Source organism: Vanellus vanellus, assembly GCF_965231255.1.
Source record: "Vanellus vanellus genome assembly, chromosome: 1".
Classification (NCBI taxonomy): domain Eukaryota; kingdom Metazoa; phylum Chordata; class Aves; order Charadriiformes; family Charadriidae; genus Vanellus; species Vanellus vanellus.
In genome coordinates this window covers 120524216-120544386 of record NC_138905.1, presented here as the reverse complement: position 1 = coordinate 120544386, position 20171 = coordinate 120524216, and the positions used below count along the sequence as shown (strand labels likewise).

At 37.9% G+C, this 20171-nt stretch overlaps 1 protein-coding gene across 1 annotated transcript in view; it reads right to left on the bottom strand.

The window, feature by feature from the left end:
- The window catches only part of TTC3 (tetratricopeptide repeat domain 3), a gene marked incomplete at its 5' end in the record, with an annotated part of 69743 nt that overhangs the window by 41039 nt on the left and 8533 nt on the right, over positions 1-20171 (bottom strand). The window contains 10 exons of the mRNA XM_082489473.1: positions 205-265; positions 4941-4995; positions 8165-8324; positions 9377-9425; positions 9544-9706; positions 10378-10432; positions 13790-13852; positions 17048-17142; positions 17899-17984; positions 18944-19067. Coding sequence (XP_082345599.1) covers positions 205-265; positions 4941-4995; positions 8165-8324; positions 9377-9425; positions 9544-9706; positions 10378-10432; positions 13790-13852; positions 17048-17142; positions 17899-17984; positions 18944-19067 — 911 coding nt within the window. The remainder of the gene's footprint in view (positions 1-204; positions 266-4940; positions 4996-8164; positions 8325-9376; positions 9426-9543; positions 9707-10377; positions 10433-13789; positions 13853-17047; positions 17143-17898; positions 17985-18943; positions 19068-20171) is intronic.

Here is a 20171-nt window from a genome sequence, read left to right as displayed (position 1 = left end):
GTAATTAACTCCGGCTCTTCATGAAAACTGAAATTTTGTAAACTTTAATCCGCTATCTTAACATGAACTATATTGTGAAGGGTATGTAAACAACATAAACATAGCAATTAGCAACAAGCAAGCAGCAAGTTTAAGTTGCATTAACTCGTTTTTAAGTGCTACATAAAATAACCCAAAATAATAATACATTAAAAAGTAAGTTACTTTGTTTTTTCAGAGTCACTGGGTTTGGGTTTTGGCCTTCCTTTGTTTTGATGACTTTGGCCTGTAATGAGAAAAAGTATTTCAAACAAAACAACCATCACCTAAAACAAAAGAAAAAATGCACACGGAACTCACATTTTGCTTTATAAATAACAGTTTTTAAACATTTGTAATATCGGAAACAAATACAACTGTGAAGTTTTTAAAAAAGCCACCTGAGTGTTACAGCATGCATTTGGTATTATTTTTATTAAATAGTATAAGATTTTATTAATCATATAGAGGGGACAGATACTTCAAATAAACAGAGGAATCTTAAAATTCTGGAAGATATGAACTGATTCTATAATATGTGTAACAACTATTAAAGTGGACTCCAAGCTAAAGAAATCAGTATGTTATACAAACCCATGGTTGATATTATTCACTATTAGTTGATAACTAGAGTTTTTAAAAGGAATAATAAGTCACTATGGATGTTCAAGACTGACTACAGAAATTTTACAAAGTCTGCTACTTCAAAAATACATTGCTAAAGGAGTTAAATTCAATTCACATTAATCTTAGAAATATAAACATGAGTCAGATCAAGATAAATGTCCCTGATTGTAAAATAAGTGTTTGACGATGTGGAAATACTGGATCACAAAGACAAGAAAGAATCTATCATGTGATACTGATTAATTTCTAACTCCGAAACATAATGTCAAAAACTTAACACAAAACTTTACAACTTCAGAGGTCTAACACCATCATTGAGTAGTTACAGGGATCTACAAGCTGAGTAAACAATTCGTTAGTAACAAGGAAGAAAACATGTTTTAATACTTTATTGTAATTGGTCAAACCCAGAAAGCCATGCCATTAACTGCAAAATAATCTCTCAAACATTTCCTGTGGAATTAAAACATAACATTAGGCATCTGAATGTACACATGCATACTCACAATTCATGAAGTTTTTAATTTTCAATAATTTCAAGGTTAGAACTCTACGAGGCGTTAATGACTCAACAGCAACAGTGACAAAATCCACTTATGGAAGACCTGCCTTCTAGTAACCAGATGATTAGACAAGCAAGGCCAAAAAATAAATAAATCTGATAAGGAACCAACAAGCATCTGACAAATTCAGTTGCAGAACTGCTGAGCATCATATTGCAGGTGTTCCTTATTACACATGGTCAGTTGAAGGGGTGCAGAGCAGCATATTTTTTTCCTAGTTAAACCTAATGGATTTTACAAGGCATATAGGGATGCCACCTCTGCCTCAGCTACCTGTTTCAAGAGAGGACAGTTCCAGCTATGATCTTTCAGAAGTAGTTTAGAAGGTAACTGTAGCTTCCTGATATTGGACACAATCACACATACAATATACAGTCCAGCACCTGGATTCAAGCTACTTGAGCACTGGAGCCCAGACATAAGGCACTACCTAAATCATTAAATATTGCTGGATTTATTATTACACTTATGCTTGACTACCATAAAATAAAATTTGAAAAAAAGGAGTTATTCATTTTTATATATAAAGTTTCAGTAACTACCTATGCTTAATAATGTTTATTTCATGACATGCAGAGAAGTATTTTATACGATTAGATAAAAAATACTGAAAGACACAAGTCTACCCATTTAAGTAATCTTACTCAAGCCAGTGGGATATCTCATGTACTTATTTCTCAAGTTAAATCGCATGCATACGCACTTCATGCCTTGTGCCACAGATAAAACTACTTAATGACATAAAATTTAAATTAATCGGAACAAAAATCAAGTATCATGAAGACAGAACATGTTCAGAATTATTTCATGAACCATTTCTTAAAATTGTCACAAAGGAGTCTGAATGGGTGTCTGCTAAAACACTTCATATGCATTAAAAACTCTAATAATCATCACAAATTCCTCAAAATAGAGACATTTAAATGACAGAAGACAATAATCCTTTTGAAAGCCAAGAAAAACTTCAAGCATATCATCATTTAACCATTTAGAGACAGATATATCACCTTTTCTTCATTATATAGGTTCCCTTCCCTTAAGAAACCAATTTATCATTCAAACCAAAATCTTCATGAAGATAAAGAAATATAAGCTTTCCCTCTCACCAACCAAAGAAAGAACTGATCAGCACTATTTTTTCATTGAATTTTAAAAGCCTTGCAACAAAAATTATTTTAGAAAAATTTCCTACTTAAACTATTACTCCCATACACCATGCAACTTAAGAAGATACTACTTTCAGATTTTTAAAAACTACTTTCAAATAAAAGTAACAAGCAAATCCTGCTGAATTAAAGTTAAAATACTTAGGGAGATACATTAATTCAACAGCAAACATGATTCACTTACCCCACAAACATTTTAAAATATTAGTAGGAGTATTGCTTTTGCTAGACATTCCCATTAGGAGCAAACAAAGATATTTAAAAGAAATGTACACACGCTCAAAAAAATAGTACATGCAGACAGAAACTGAAACTAAAAAGGACAGTAACTTTAAGATAAAATACAGTGGCATAAAGTTCCTTTACATTAAATCTCCTGCAAGCCTTAAGCCCTTAAGTGAACAAAGGCTAAGAAAAAGAAAGCTATTCTTCCCCACCCACAGTAACTTGTATCAGCTAGTCATTCAGAGCGTAACTCCTCCTTTCAAATCAAAGCCAAATCAAATATTTTCTTCTACGTCAGTACCGACATAATAAGTAGGAGGGGGAGAGGAGGAGGAGGAAAAAGGAAGAACAGAAAAAAAAAAAACATGGAATCAGCGCAGGTTTCTTTTTTTTTTTTTTTTTCTTAAAAAATTACTACATTTAACACCACATATCATAGTGCTATGATCTCTTTAGCCTAGAAGAATTTTCAGTTCTCTCCCAATATTCAGCTTTTCATTATCCCTCTTCCCTCCTCAACCTCAGCTATCCTTCTGACACCCCAACACTTCACCAGTTATCAGCAGCCTAAACAGCCTGCAGACACCCTGCCCTTGACTATCGGCAGCATAGACAGACTGCCAACAGCCTGCCCCCAATCAACATGTGCGGCAGGGCGCTGCCCACGTTTTTCATGTAAAGTACAATTCCCTCAAATCCCACTACTGTTGGTGGAGCCAAGGGGCAGCACAATTCTTCCTTGCATTCAAAAGGCATTTGCATGATTTGGTCTTGCTGCCAGGTGATCTGGACACCAAGTGTCCCTAACAGTGTGCTCGAGCCAGGACATCACTTACAGTCCTATGTTTGCTATCAGTGATTGGGCAGGTCACTGTATGGGCACGTAGTTGCTGATCTTTTGCACTGCCTCAATAAAGCTTTGTTTTGTAACGTGTCAGACTTCATTACTATTTGGGACACACCTTCTTGCTCAGGAAAACATCTGGATTCACTTAGTTGTCACTTGCTTCAACCTCATTCAAAATTCCCTCTGGCCTCTGTACATTTCTTATTTTGCCCCTTCGCACCATCTACATATAGTTCCTCAAAACTGATTTGCCTTCCAGAGCTTGACTTCCTATTTCTAAACCCCTTCCCTGATTTATGCTTTCTGCAGTAAGTTCCTTCAACACTTTATAGTTCCTTTTCTTTTTTTATTACCCTACCACATAAAATCTTTTCAACAAATTCATCTTGACTCTTCTTTTGCAACCTTTCCCACATTTTCCATCTCCCAATACATCCTTTAATTCTTCAAGACGTTTTCATATGTCCAAAGTCCACAAGAGAAAGATCACTTCTCCTACTGCTCATTTTAAAATAATATTTTGTAATATATTTTCACTGGCTTCCTAAAATCAAATTTTGAAGTGCTCTGCACTTTGGCACCTATTCAGCTAAGTATTTAAGTATGCGAAGTAAAAACAGCAGTACAGCTGGCCACCAAGGACTTCAGACTGTTGCATGGTCAGGAATAGGAGGACTTGGAGGTCACAACTTTAGAATACAGCGTGAGCATGCAGCTGGTCCAGATCCAGTAGCAGCATTCCATACAAACATTATTTATAAAAACAATTTCTGAATGTCAGAGAAATATCTTATGCTTTCTTGGTTACAGTAGGTTTAGCAGGTGATAAAAAAAAAGGGGGGGAGCAAACAAAATTCAGGAGAAGATTTCACTTTGAAGATCAGAACTGCTAGCACTTCACTTTCACCACAGAAAACTAATTCTGGCACTGTAGGAGTTTTGGGAGGTGGGAGTTCTCTCTATAAAAGGGTTGGTTTTGTTTTGTTTTTTAGTTCATTAAAAAAAAAAAAAAGATGAACAATAAATCACACCAACTTATACCTCTTAAAGTTTGTAGCTAAAGATCCACGCTGACAAATATTTTGCAGTTTCCTTCCTCTCTAAGTACAGGATTATTTTCTAAAGGATCTGTATGGAGCTTTTAGTAATCACAAATTTATTATGAATATTGAAACTACCCACAGACTTCTCTTGAATTTAGATCCTATACCTGTCTCAGAAGGAGGGAAAGCATTTCTAGCCTGTGACTCAGCATGCTACTTTTTAGTTCCAGTTTCAATTCTGAATTCATCCATGTAGATTCAAACTACAAAAGCATGAAGGAAATAAAACAGAAATATGGAAGAGAACTAAGTAACTGCACAGAAACAGTGAAACATGATAGCTTACTGTTGTGAAAATAACACTAGATACACTTTTGCTTATTAATAACAGCAACAGCAAGGGAAGAACGGACTCAGACTTGATATTGATAAATAGAAAAGACGAACTCACTTGGTGGAAAATCCAGAGACCAACCTCTGCTTTCTGTTCTTCGGATGTCAGTCACCTAATGACAAATAGGTTAGTTTGGTTCTTTTACAGATAACAAAAAACTAATAGATATTACTCAATAAATTTAAGCAAAGAAAAAAAAAACAGAAACACTAAAATTTAACAAAGAAATGACAATGATAATGCGGTATATTACATCCCCAATCAAGAGGTAAAGAAAAATAATTGAAGTGTATTTGTACATTTATATTTTTTTCCTCCCAAATTCATATAAATTTGTACCATCTACTAGTCTGACAAATAATAGACTTTTTTGCAGTAATATTCATCTGGAAGGAAGATAAATTTACACAGACCTACATTATGAAGATTTTCATAGCATAAAAGCAGATGAAAGTTTTTGTAAGACAGTCAAAAATGTTAAAGTGCTTCTTGTGCGTTCTAGAGATGGCTTTCTTTTTCAAGTTCTAACTTTAATTTCCTTCCCTTTGCCCTTGTACCTTGGTTTCATTTTCCCCACTAATGAGTCTTTTCTGCTGCCCCGCCCTCCTGTGAAACCTGAAAGGGTTTTTTTAACACATGCATGCTAAATTGTTCTGACCTTGCTAGTAGATTCATATTCTTTCTCATCTTGTTTTCTATATTATATAGCTTATTTATAACACACTTTACAGGCTAAATTATAACAAGTTATTAATTAGCTTACAATGATGATGGTAAAGACAATCAGGAAGAGGTATAAATGTTTCTTTTAAATTAATAATCAGTGTGAAAGAGAAGAACTGTCTGTAAGCAAACTGGAGGTTCATTATTAAATGTCACTGTCTGCATGCATCTAGCAAAGCAGCCACCTCAGGATTTATATACAGGAACAGTTTACAGGCTCCCCATGATACTGCACATGAGATAGGCACTAAGACAGCAACGGCTGGGATATACCACTGACATCCACTAGCGAAACCCACCTAAGATAAGTTAAGCACCAATGAAATCCTCCAACTGCCCATTTTTTTGGGAGAGTATGTTTGTTTTTTAAGGAATAAAAATCTATGTCCTGGTTTTGGCTGGGATAAAGTTAGTTGTCCTCATAGCAGCTCGTATGGCACTGGTTTGGATTTGTGATTAAAACAGTGTTGATAACAGAAGGATGTTCTAGCTGTTGCTGAGCAGTGTTGCACAGCATCAGGGCCTTTTCTGTTTCACACACTGCCCTGCCAGTGAGTAGACTGGGGGTGCACAAGAAGCTGGGAGGGGACACAGCCAGGACAGCTGACCCCAACTGACCAAAGGCCTATCCCATACCGTATGATGTTGTGCACAGCAATAAAAGTTGGTGAAAAAAGGGAAGCAGGGCCAGGGGGCGAGGGGAGGTGCGGGGAATTCTGAGTTATGGCATCTGTCTTCCCAAGAAACCATTACGCATGATGAAGCTATGCTTTCCTGGAAATGGCTAAACATCTGCCTGGAAGTGGTTAATGAATTCCTTATTTTGCTTTGCTTGTGTGTGCAGCTTTTGCTTTGCCTGTTAAACTATCTTTAACTCAACCCATGAGTTTCCTCACTTTTACGCTAAGGATTCTCCCTCCTGTCCTGCTGAGGGACTTTCAACAGTTAAATAACCTTCTAAAGGGCAGAATTAGAGTCTTTTGTTGGCCGATTTCTTTGGTCACCCTTAACTAACATGTATCCTTAGTTTAATTATTTTTCAGGAACAAAAAAATCAACCATGAACAGAGAACAATTTATCAAGCTTCTGTGAAGGATGTACTCAGTTCCTTGACAAAACAGGTGGTAGTTTGGTTCAGGCTTCAAAGAAAGTAAAGGCCGAGGCTGTGACCAGGCCATGAACTTCTCTAATCCCAACCTGTTCTTTGAAAACCCACACAGGGACAGGTTGACACAGTGAGCTTTGATGTACATGAGCTTGGAAACCAGAAGACCCATCATGCGATTAACACATAAATAGCAGATGGTTCTTCCCAAACTGAATTGGTCAAGTAACAAAGGAAGTTGTAGGTACAAAAAGTCTCATGCTTACCTTTTCCATCACGCATAATTTCACTATGAGCCAACCACTTTACTCCGTAAACATGACGGCCTGAGTAAGCTTTTTTTGAGCTCTCCCTTCCTAAGTCGCTAGCAGCATGGAGATGATCTCCCCTTGAGTTGGGACTCCTCTCAAGGTTACTCCTCAAGGTTCAGACACCCCTTATCAATTGCAGATATTTGATAAATGATTGATACTGCCCTTGTATCACAGGGCATTAAGCTCTTGTATTGGTAACTTCAAATCATTATTATATCCTCTGTGCAGTAGAGTAATAGACTGAACCTTGCCATCAGACCTTGTTAAGCCTTTACAACATCTTACTTCAATAAAAGCACTTTTGCTGCTCTCTTTGGCAGTAGTTCTTTAGCAGTCTAAAGTGAAGTGATAGCTTCACTTTCTCTTTTAAACATTCCACACCAAAAAAGTTAATAAAAATAATCTAGCAGAATATTTGCACTTGTAAAAATTCTTTTAAATTGAAAGAATGAATCTAAAGAATTACAAAAGACTACTAAAATAACGCGAGTCCATCTTGCATTTTACCACTATACTACACTTGTTTTAAACACACAAGCCAAACAGATATTTGAAAACCACAAAACCCTAGTTTTAATTACAATGCAGTTAAGCATATTATTCATAGTATTTACCCAACATTTTTCCCCATACTAAAGAAATCTGTTTACAGAGCATGAAAATAACAGTCTATAATCATGCAAATACATTAAGGTCACAGCATCAGTGCAAAACGATGCTCTAGAATAGCAGATGCCCTGTATACAAATTAACTTTGGCTAAAGCATCTCCCACTGAACTCCATTACACCAGTATGCCTTAACCGAATCCTCTCCTGAAGCCGAAGGGAAGCCCACATCTGAATGCATATTGATAGGGAGGACTGGACAGCTGATTAAATCAGACACTACTTCAGTCTCACTTTCAACAACCCTGAAGAGACCCCTCTCCTCCTCACAACATGCAGCCTCCACCTTCTCTTTCAAGCAACCACCTCCCACCTCTTTTCAAATCCAAAGCTCTGAACATAGATTTGGTAGTTTAATATTACAGGAAAAGTGCAATTGGCTGAGAAAGTACACAATTATTAAAACAGTGGCTGCAAAATTTCAGCCACACCATTAAATAACACATTCCAGGACGATGAAAATCAACACACAGTTAGTCTTGTAATGCCAGATGTAGTGTAACTTACCCTGGTATCATGTTTTTGGTGACAAGGTTGATCTTTAGGATCAGACTGTATTCTCTTTCTGTCTTTTTCTATTTCTTTTTGTTCTTGAGAGATTATTAAATGAGATTCTGGAGAACTGCAGTCTCTGATATGTAAAAAGAGAGAACCCTAGTCCTTCCAATGTTGATGTCTTTTTCCAACATTTAAGACATATACCATACATGTATCATGAAAAAACTAAAGACGAATACAAGAAGTCTACCTCTCATAGAAGTGTAATGGCATAAGCATATTTAAAGGATTTGATCACACAGCCATTTTTTATACCTTCAAATTGCACAGTCCAAAGCTATGCAAATATTAACAACGAAAAAGCACTGTTTTCTATAAAAGGGACAGGAACTGAATTACTGCACATTTAAAAAACAAAAAAAAACAATCTTGCCCAAGGCCACATTTTATTTGTGCAATATAGAAGAGAAACAAATTTAAGTTCCTCCAGAATTTTAAGGTTTAGAAAAAGCTGTTTAGTAGCTTACTTACTGTGCTGGTTTTGAATGACAGCACATCACTACAAGTAGACCAATAAAAAAATCAAAAAGATCTTTCAGAAAAATGTTTCATACAAAAGTTACGGCATATATTGTAACTTAGCTGAATCTTTGAATATGGAAACTCTCTTATTCTTTCTGGGCAAGGCAACAGCACAGAACAGACATGGCAAAACCAAGTTCCTACAAATTAGCATACACATTCAGTTTTACCATTGCCAAAATGCATTTGCCAGCATTCAGTTGTTCAAATCAGCTTAATCTCCTAGCTAATTTTATATAGCAAAGTTAACATTAAAAAAGTGGGTGTGATTGCACTGACGTTTTCAGGCACCAAATTCACTTCAAGCTGGGAGGACAAAAAACATGAAAACGTAACTGTTTTCTGTTATTTCCAACATGGGTAAAACAATACTGGAGGGAATTGCCTGGAAGTGGAACACATCTCAAGATAGCTTATTTAGTTCCTAAAAGTCCCCTTTACTCCTACACTGCACTCTGGTTGCAGTTCTGATCAGTTTATTCCTTCCATTTTTATTTACTGACAGATAACAAAATTTAAGCAATATCTGTGCTATGTATTACTTAAATTTTATACTAAGCATTGCTAAATAAAAAGAAAAAAGCTCACTTGACAATTGCTTACTTTTTCTCAAGAAGCGACTTCTTTGGTTTCTGTTTATGTTGTTTAATACCTATATAAAATTATATAGAAAGGGAAAAAAAAAAAAGAATTAGCTAGTTTCAAAGAAAAGTTACCAATGAAGGAATTCTGCTACGTTCAAAGTAGATCTTGAAATCAGAAAGGGTTACCATTGATTTCTTCTAATGTCTTCTTTAACTTGTCATTTTGTTGAATAAGATCCTTAAGTCCATCAAGAATATTCTTGCATAGTACCTGAGCTCTTTCATTAGCTTCCAAAGCCAGCTCATGTTCCCCCAGCAATGACAGTGCCTTACAGAAGTGGTAGTGACCCTACACGGACATAAGTTTGAATTTCAAGCATTCATTCACACAAATAAGAAAACAATTTATATCCAAAACAGCTGCAGTAGACAATACAAAGTAAAATTTTACATACTCAAAAGTTATCTACCCCACCTGTTTCAGGTCAAATGATGAAAAATCAAATTTTCCCTACTTAGCACACTGAAACAGAAAGATAATTCACTGGGAGTAGCATCTAGGCTTTGGAAAAGAGCAAATTTGTCTTTTCCTGTAATTTCAAGTACTACTTCACAATTTTGTAACTACCCCTTATTTACTCTTTGTGAGGCCAAGAATATTGGCAAATATATGTTGGTCATTAATCAAGATTTTTTTTATTGTAAGGACTATGTATATTCTTTTTATGTGATAACATAGCTACACACAACAATGTAATAAATGTTTTCTTCTGTCTTTACACATGCAGAACACCATGTAACAACACTAACAAGCATGTCAAAACAACATTTTTAATACAAAAAGATAATAAAATATGTACTTGACTGACTGAAGCAGAATTCTTAGTCCACAAGGTACTGTGTTCATTCTACTGTCATTAGTGATAAACACAGATAAGAACCTGTAATTAAGATTCCTGGGTTCTTATGTTGGTTTACAGTACCAACAAAACACAATTTTTAAGTGTGTATCAGACTAACCTTTGGCCAATTAGGCTTCAAAATAGTGGCTCTTTTTCCATCAGCAAGGGCTCTCCTTAGAGAAGGGAGGGAAAAAGGAGAAGTATTTATTATTTATACTTCAGAAAAATCTACAGACCAGATGTACAAGGCACTATAAAAATACAAAGTGAATAAAAGAACAGTTAATTCACCTTCTTAGCTGAAACTTACCTGGGTTAAAATGTTATGGTCTCAACTATTTCAGGCATCAGATATTGATTCCCTCCCTCTACCTACTAGATTTTCCAGCATTTCTGCATGTGCACCTACCCCGTAACTAGGTTCTAACAAAATGTTCCTTTAAAAAACAAAGCCTTAATAAAAAAGCCTGAATACCAAACCTAAATATTTTGACAGAAATCATATTAGGATTAGTTACATAATCATAGCTAGAGATTTGAGGATGCAATTATTAACTGCTAAGCACTGAAAGACAGTAGCCTCTGCAATTCCCAACAACTGAAGCCTGCAGAACATGCTCAACTGACTTTTTATATACAAGGTGTCATGGAATAACCAGAATTACAATTTTGGTCAGGTCAGAAAGGAAGCAAACTACCCTCACAGCTATGGGAGAGAACACAGAACAGCAGTGACGGCCTCTGCTGATACCAATACTGCCCAAAGAGGGCAGTTACAGAGTTCATATACCTCTGGGATATACCACTCATTCTTCACTGAACTACAGCTATGTGTCAGAATGTAGTAAATTACAACAGAGTGATCACATATAGATTACTTCAGATGACAAAGCTTGCAAATAACTCACTCCTTTGATAGCTGGGTCATGCTGACTCAGTGAGGCCTTCGGAAAATGTCTGCAGCAAGACCTCAGTTGAGAGGCCTGCAGAGGCCTATGAGGCCTTAACTATTTTACCTCCACAAAGGGAAGGAATATGGAGAAAAGAAAAAAAAAAAAAAAAAAAAAACAAAACACCACACACCTCGTTTCACATGAAAGTGTTCACAAATTGCCTAATCACTACCACTGTTTTTTGTAACCGTTATAGCAGGAAAGCTCGTACAGAGGGATCTGAAGGAGGAGAATGAGATGCTCTGTGGTAATGAAAATGTTATAGTGGCATTTTAGTACTTAAAGGGGGCTTATAAGAAAGATAGGGACAAACTTTTTAGCAGGGCCTGTTGTGATAGGACAAGGGGTAATGGTTTTAAACTAAAAGAGATTTAGATTTAGAATAGATACAAGGAAGAAATTTTTTACGATGAGAGCATTGAAACACTGGCAGGTTGCCCAGAGAGGTGGCAAATGCCCCATCCCTGGAAACATTCAAGGTGGATGGGGCTCTGAGCAAGCTGATCTAGTTGAAGATGTCCCTGCTCATTGCAAGGGGGGTTGGACTAGATGACCCTTAAAGGTTCCTTCCAACACAAAACTATTCTATGATTCCAAGAAAGCCAGATACTAAAGAAAACCCTGGAAGAGACAATAATTCCAAGACAAGGAGCATGTTTTACAAAACAAAGTTCTTCAGAGATTTCAGGAAGAATTCATTCAGTGAAATAAAAGCAAAAAATCCCTCCCACCCCAAATTAGAAAAAACTCCAGGTAGTAATAACAGAATTTAGAGATGTGGCAATACATTTAAAGAAAACAGTAATAAAATTAAAAAAAAAAAAAAAACACACACACACTACAACAGAACTATTGATTAGAACGGGAGAAACTGCACCATATTCATATTGCAAAGGAAGCAAACACAAGGAAAAATGCTTAAGTAAAAGACAGATAGTGGGGTACAGAACCTCAAGATACTAAGATATTACAAAAGCAGTTCAGAAGACCAGAAAAAATTAAAGCGCTTGTCTTGTTCTCTAGTGTGTGCCGTTATGCTTTGTTTTCACCCACTCAATCCTTCCTCCAGCGGCACCTTTCGACAGCCTGGTGCACTGCTAGGGAAGGTGCCCCTGAGTGCTGTCAAAACATCAGGACAAGAGGCCGACCTGTCCTAAGGGTCCTGTCCCGCATCAAACCCTGGGAGGGAACATGAGTACTGCCTCTCACCAGGCTCTGAAAAAGGAAGACATGCGCCTTGGGTAAAGCCACGAATGCTTCAACAGATGATCTGGAGAACACTATATAACTGCATAGTCCTGTAATACAGTATCACCAACAACAACAGCAGGCCAGAAGCTCTGTACCGAGTGTGCAAAACCTCAGGACTGAGGCATCGCGGTCTTGCTCAGCCTGCAGCTTCACCTGCCAGCAGTTTTCTTTTACTTGGTTTAACTTTGACATCAATTTCTCTAATTGACCAGGTGTTTCTGGCTAATTTGTTCTACTTTTGTTTATCTTTGTGTGGTACAGCCATAGATTTAGATGGAATAACTGCTTGTTTCTACTATTTATACAGAATGAGGTATTTAGGACTCCAAAATGATGACATCCTGTAAAGAAATAAGCCTGATATGACAGCAGAGGCCTTGAGAAGTGGAGACACAAGGCGCAACATAAAGGAGTACAGGCACAAGCTGACAAGGTATGGGGCACAGAATTGGCACATAGCTATAGACAATTCACCAACCGTCAGGTAAAGACATGCCAAATCTATACAAATAGACCAATAGAGTAACAAAGGAAAGTAATATCCATAATAAGTAACATGGATAGTAAACTCAGATGTAACACAAAGCTGCAGACAAAGACAGAGCAAAGGTGTAATAGCACATTAGCAAACACTAAAGTGACCCCAAGTGGATCCCAGAGTGAGGAACAAGAAACCATCAGCATGAACCTCACTTTCCTCCCACAGAAGGACTCTGCGACAGTTCTCCCCCCACTGCTACAGCAATGGAACTGCCAACTTCAGTACCCGCCCAGAGGTGCAGTAGAGGGGCAAGAAAAAACACCAGGGAAATGGCCAGAAACAGAAAAAATTTGTATCCACACGATACTAATAATTACATTGTTATTATTTCTTTTTATTTCAACAATTAGATCTGGACTAATAACAATTAGACCCTTAAGACTTCAATTATACTAACAATAAATTATTGGGTTGGCTTTACATAAAAGGTGTACATCCACCTTGCTCATAAACAACTTTTTCAGCTTAACAACTGGCTTGAGAAAAATAAACCCTTTACCCACACTGATCTCTTCTTCAAGAGGTTTAATAAAAGTCACAATACTCACTGTTACTGAGATTTTTTTTCTGTTGTATAACCCTGCCACACACAAATTTTAAAATGGTATTACATATTGGCAACAGATAGAGCTAGTATTATTAATTTTTCTTAATATCAGTTTTATGAGGTAGTATTTTTAAAACTTAAGTATATAGGAAGACAGTAATATCACAATTACTAAGTATATTGCCAATTTTTATCTGCAGATCATCACATTTCAGATTATAAACAAGGGATTACTTACTTGTACTGCCTTGTGAGAATTAAACAAAGAGCTCGGTTTCCATACAGAAGATGGTTTGCAGGACTTAAAAAAAAAAAAGAAAAAAAAAAGTATGAGAAGTTAGTAATGTATATTACTTTTGAAAACCTTAAGGCAGAAAAAAAAATTACGTTTTCACAATAATTGTCTGCAAGCACTCCAGTACCAACAATTATATACAAGCTTCCTTGAATAGTTGCATTGATTTACAAGTTAGGTCACTGAGAATATTAGTGAATATTAGGTTTAATTATGTAATAATTTGTAAGATTTGGGCCCACTAATGCAACTTCCAACCAATTAATCAATTGAAATCACTCTCAGCCTACTTTAAATCACTGTTTGTTTTTTTTTTAAACTCCTTCCCCAAGTCACTAGGCTCTGACAAACATATCAAAGCACACCCCAAACTGTGCAAAAGTATGGCTAGTATGTTCCCTACAATCTCAGTTATGTTTAAAAAAGAAAAAAAGACAAAACCCCAAAAACAAACAAAAACAAAACAAAAAGGCAAAAAAGGTGGAAAAGCTAGTTTGACTGTCATACATCCCATTTTATTTTGTTCTGGAATTCCTATTTTTGAAGGCCTGATTGAAATCAAACACCTCACAAATGCTTCTGGATCACTGGGTTTACAACTTTTTCATAACCCTCTGCCTGACTGGGCAGACTAAGCAGCAGTTCTAAGGAGCTAAAGCATTTCCCCCAACATACCTGATGGAGAACCAGAGAATGGTTTGGGTTGGAAGGGACCTTAAAGATCATCTAGTTCCATCCCCCCTGCCATGCCCACGGGCACCTCCCAATAGACCAGGTTGCTCAAAGCCCCATCCAACCTGGCCTTGAACACTTCCAGGGATGGGACAGAATGAGGGGGGAATTGTTTTATGTAATCCAGCAACCACTTGAAAGGAAGCCAAGGGAGGATCACAGAATGGTCAGGATTGGAAGGGACCTCTGGAGATCATCTAGTCCAACCCCCCTGCCAGAGCAGGTTCACCGACAGAAGGTAATGCAGCTAATTAGGGGAGGAGTGTGATGATGAAGCAGATGAAAATCAGCTCATGCTGGGCGAATGAGAAAGGGAAGACAGCGCAGAGAACCGATGAAGAAGGATTCCCTAGCTGTTAGACATCACTGAGCCATCCTTCACCTTCCAGCAGGGTCTTAAGTACAAAGAATAATTTCTGACAGATAGCTGTAACAACAGCTCAGTTCTACAGCCCCTGGAAACCATGAGACTTCCTTTGCCCTTCCCAAGCCATGGGATTTCTTTTGCTCTTTCATTGAATTCTGCTCTGGCCACCCCCCCATCAGCTACCCTGAGCAAAGCCTTCTCCAGCGTGCTCCATCATCTCAGATACACTCACTTAACCAAAGTGCCCAACTTTTCAAGGAGACTAAAATCATCTTGAATTTGGGATTGAAATGTATCCTACTATGTGACATAAAATCTGAAGCAAGACATCAGCAAAATGCTAATCCTTTCAACTGCACAATTAAAGCTCTAGATTTCAAAATGAAAAAATAAAAGTTTGCACAAAACTTTTTATGAAAGGCAGGACTTTATGAATTTCACCATATTTCATAGACATCAGAACTAGTAAAGCATTTGCATAACTACAACACAAGTAGCAATTACACCAAACCAGTGTTCTGTGGCTAGTTCACTTACATGTGGACTCCAGGAAGGAAGCAAATGTTCTACATGCATAAGACATAAATACTCATTTAACCTCTGTCTCTTTGCCCCTTTAGAGAGCCCAGGAAGGTCTCCAAAGCCTTTCAGCAAATGACTTTTTATGTCTTGTTTAATTTCTTCCCAAATGAAATTAAACCTGTTGCACACAGAGTTGCCAAGAGCAGATACTTAAAAATAAATACTTGTTCTTATTCACTAGTTCTGCATCATAGCAGAGATAAATATTTGCAACAGCTGGTCATGCTGTTCTGCTGGAAGAATATTTAAGAAGGACAATACCAAAAATTGTTTAATATATTCATTAATGACCTGGATGAGGGGACAGAGTGTATCCTCAGCAAGTTTGCTGATGATACCAAACTGGGTGGGGTGGCTGACACCCCAGAGGGCCGTGCTGCCATCCAGCGTGACCTGGACAGGCTGGAGAGCTGGGCAGAGAAGAACCTAATGAGCTTCAACAAAACCAAGTGCAAGGTCCTGCACCTGGGGAGGAAGAATGCTAGGCACCAGTACAGGTTAGGGGCGGACCTGCTGGGAAGCAGCTCGGAGGAGAAGGATCTGGGGGTCGTGGTAGACAGTAAATTATCCATGGCCCAGCAATGTGCCCTTGTCGCGAAAAAGGCCAATGGAATCCTGGGCTGCATAGGGAAGAGTGTGGCCAGTAGGTCGAGGGAGGTCATTCTCCCCCTCTACTCTGCACTGGTGAGGCCACAACTGGAATACTGCGTCCAGTTTTGGGCTCCCCAGTTCAAGAGGGACAGGGAACTGCTGGAGCGAGTCCAGCGAAGGGCAACTAAGATGATTAAGGGCTTGGAGCATCTGCCTTATGAGGAAAGGCTGAGAGAGCTGGGACTCTTTAGCCTGGAGAAGAGAAGGCTGAGGGGAGACCTTATTATGGCGTACAAGTATCTAAAGGGTGGGTTGAAGGAGGATGGAGCCAGGCTCTTTTCAGTGGTTCCAAGTAACAGGACGAGGGGCAATGGGCACAAGTTAGAACACAGGAAGTTCCGTTCAAATACACGGAAACACTTCTTTACGGTGAGGGTGACAGAGCACTGGCACAGGCTGCCCAGGGAGGTTGTGGAGTCCCCTTCTCTGGAGATTTTCAAGACCCGCCTGGATGCAGTCCTGAGTAATGTGCTCTAGGCAATGCTGCTTTAGCAGGGGAGTTGGACTAGATGATCTCTAGAGGTCCCTTCCAACTCTGATGATTCTGTGATTCTGTGAAAAATGGCTGTTCATACCAAATAACTTATTTCCTTTCAGGTATACTATATTACTGTTAGTCATTTTAGATCAGCTTTAAACCCTAACAGGACTTTTGGGACAGTGAAAATGCAAACAACCACTAGTAACAAGAAATAATATAGAACAAAACTACGTTATGTAGTGGTTTTGTTTTGTTTTTTTTTTTAAATTAGGTATCATTTGGCCTCTAAGTAGAGCGGCTCATGCAAAACTATACAAAATCAGGATAAATCTGAATAAGCTGAATACATATGCTATAATACAATCTAGTTAACATGTGTAATTCTTACCAAAACTCTATGGCTTTAGTGTATGACATGATAGCATGATCAAAGTTTCCTTGGGAAAATTCCTCATTTCCTTTCTGTTTCATAGATTCACTGTTCTGTGAAATCAAGAAAACAATTCAGCAACAACTGTAATTAAACTCAGTTGCAATGAGAAGTAAATGAAACATTCAACAAGAGGCAGCTAAGTTTTTATGCTTGTAAAAACAGGTTACATATGCACCATTAGTTGTAATTAAATACTTTTAATTCATTGCAATTAACAAGCTTAAAAGTGTACAAATGAAAATGTTATGAAGACAAGAATACAATGAACAATAATTAAAAAGCAGGACTAACCCACGTCTCCTGAGTTCCATAATAGAGTTGTCATCAAAAGCAAGAATGTATCAAATAGCAAAGTAAGCTGAGGACAGACAGCGCAGCTCAATCAGCTCCCTACTCATGCCTTTCAGTGTAGCTCCTGAACTATGGCATTGTAGCAAGGAAGACACCTGAACTAACCAGACTCCCATAGAAAAAAAAATGGCAAAGAATTTGAAAGCATCTTATTTCTGTTAGAAGGGTCAAGTTGAACAATCCTCTATCAATATTAACTTGCATTTCCCTGAGGTTTTTGGGGAGATGAGGAAGTGAACACTCTCCAACGTACACCGGCAACATAAACAACTAATGTTCTGTTTATTAAGCCAGGATTTCTCGAGGTAACTAGTTATATCAGGACAATTACTCACTCAAGCTTTTGCAATCTTTATCTTTGATCATTTGGTCATTTTATCTTTGATCATAAAAAACCCACAAAAAATAACAACAAAAGAGGAAAAGCACAAACACATTCTGATGTCTTCTCTCACCTTCCTACAGTTTTCACAGGTCACAGCTTTAAATTCTTCAACTAAATTACAATCTTCCAAAGCAACTTTAGTAATATAACGTTTGCCTGCAGAAAAAATTCAGAAAAATACAGTGGGTGAAGGAGTTACCAAAGACAAGAAGTAGGGTTTATCTTCTGCTGCTAAGAATCATGCTCTGTTTTCTGATTGGAAGCAAAATTTGACATACCAACTAATAATAGAAACAAATTAAGCAACAGTAATGTTCAAAAGAAAAGGAATTATTTGTTATTTGGTAAGCCCAAAATAACTGGCTGCAGATCAAACATTGAAGTGCTTGCCTAATTTCAAGCAATCAAGTGAAACTCAATTGTATTTTAAAGAAATTTGCATTTTAAAGATTTGTTAAGATTTGTGTTTCAAAGAATTTGTACTTCAGTACTTAACTATAAAAAGATTCTTCTCCTCATGTGGAAATTCAGTTTCTACCACCCTGTTACTTACTGCAACAGCTGAGTTAGAATGCGTATATGCAAAAAGACAGACCAGAATACAAGCCATTTAACACACGTTAAAAACAGCAGGCCTGGGAGCTTTTTGTAATTTCAGAAGTTCTGCTGCTAGTGTGAATGTCTTAAGGTAACCCCCATGAGCTGCATAAGCTAATTTTTGAAATATAAGTAACATCTCTATTAATATTTCGACAAAATCCTCTGCCAAACATTTAACAGAAAGACTCAAATAATATTTTGGGCAACTTTCAACTTAACCCTAAGTTAAAGGAATAAAGGGCACACATACAGCCCATAGTGGACACTAAAGTGAAAAAATGTTCTGACCTCCTGTTCAGAAAGAGCACTACGACCCACATACACAGATTCAAGGAAGAATTGGCTGGTTCAAATAAGCAAAAAACAAGGAAGACACCCACACCACCACCACTTTTTTCCAGTCACTCTTCCAGTCACTTTCAGATTAATGAAATACACACAAACATTAACTATCTCATAACTACAATACAGGTGACTTTCCTCACCATTGTTGCTTCAAAAGTGTTCATACTTACATTCAGCAAAGAAAATTTCAAGATAGATCCAACCAAAATCACCGAGTTTCTCAAGCCTCTGCAGAATACTGACATCACCTGTGTATCTGACCCAATCAAGTGCATCCCCAACATCAAAGACACCCTATTTCAATTGAAGAAAAGGAAAATTAAAAAAAAAAAAAAAACAAACTAATTTTACACAAAGCAAAGTCTTAAAACAAAAATAACAAACACCACACAAAACAACAGCTATGGCAATATAGTGGAAGCATTCCATGTAAATATAACAAACAATACTACTGCAGCACTTACACTATGCACATGTTCCCAATTTGTTAGCCTCTGAAATAGACAACAGCTCAGAAATATAAGTATCTGAATAACCCAAGCACAGCATAATACAGCATATTCACAAAATTAGAACAGTCATGCTTTCAACAGGAGACAAGGGAGCCATTCAAGTTATAGATGGGTTAGATGAATGGACAATGGGGTGGATTGAGAACTGGCTGACAGATAGAGCTCAGAGGGTTGTGGTTAGTGGTGCAGAGTCTAGCTGGAGGTCAGCAACAAGTGGTGTCCCTCAGGGGTCAGTACTAGGTCCAGTCCTGTTCAATATATTTATCAATGACATGGATGAAGGGATAGAGTGTATCATCAGCAAGTTTGCTGATAACACGAAACTGGGAGGAGTGGCTGACATGCCAGAAGGCTGTGCCGTCTCACAGCGTGACCTGGACAGGCTGGAGAGTTGGGCAGAGAGAAACCTTATGAATTCAATAAGGGCAAGTGTAGGGTACTGCACCTGGGGAGGAATAACCCTATGCATCAGTACAGGTTGGGGGCTGACCTCCTGGAGAGCAGCTCTGTGGAAAGGGACCCGGGAGTCCTGGTGGACAACAGGATGACCATGAGCCAGCAATGTGCCCTGGTGGCCAAGAAGGCCAATGGCATCCTGGGGTGCATCAAGAAGAGTGTGGCCAGCAGGTCGAGGGAGGTCATCCTTCCCCTCTACTCTGCCCTGGTGAGGCTGCATCTGGAGTACTGTGTCCAGTTCTGGGCATCCCAGTTCAAGAAGAACAGAGAACTGCTGGAGAGGGTCCAGCAAAGGGCTACGAAGATGATGAGGGGATTAGAACATCTCTCCTATGAGGAAAGGCTGAGGGACTTGGGTCTTTTTAGTCTAGAGAAAAGAAGATTGACGGGGGATCTTATCAGTACTTATAAATGCTTCAAGGGAGAGTGC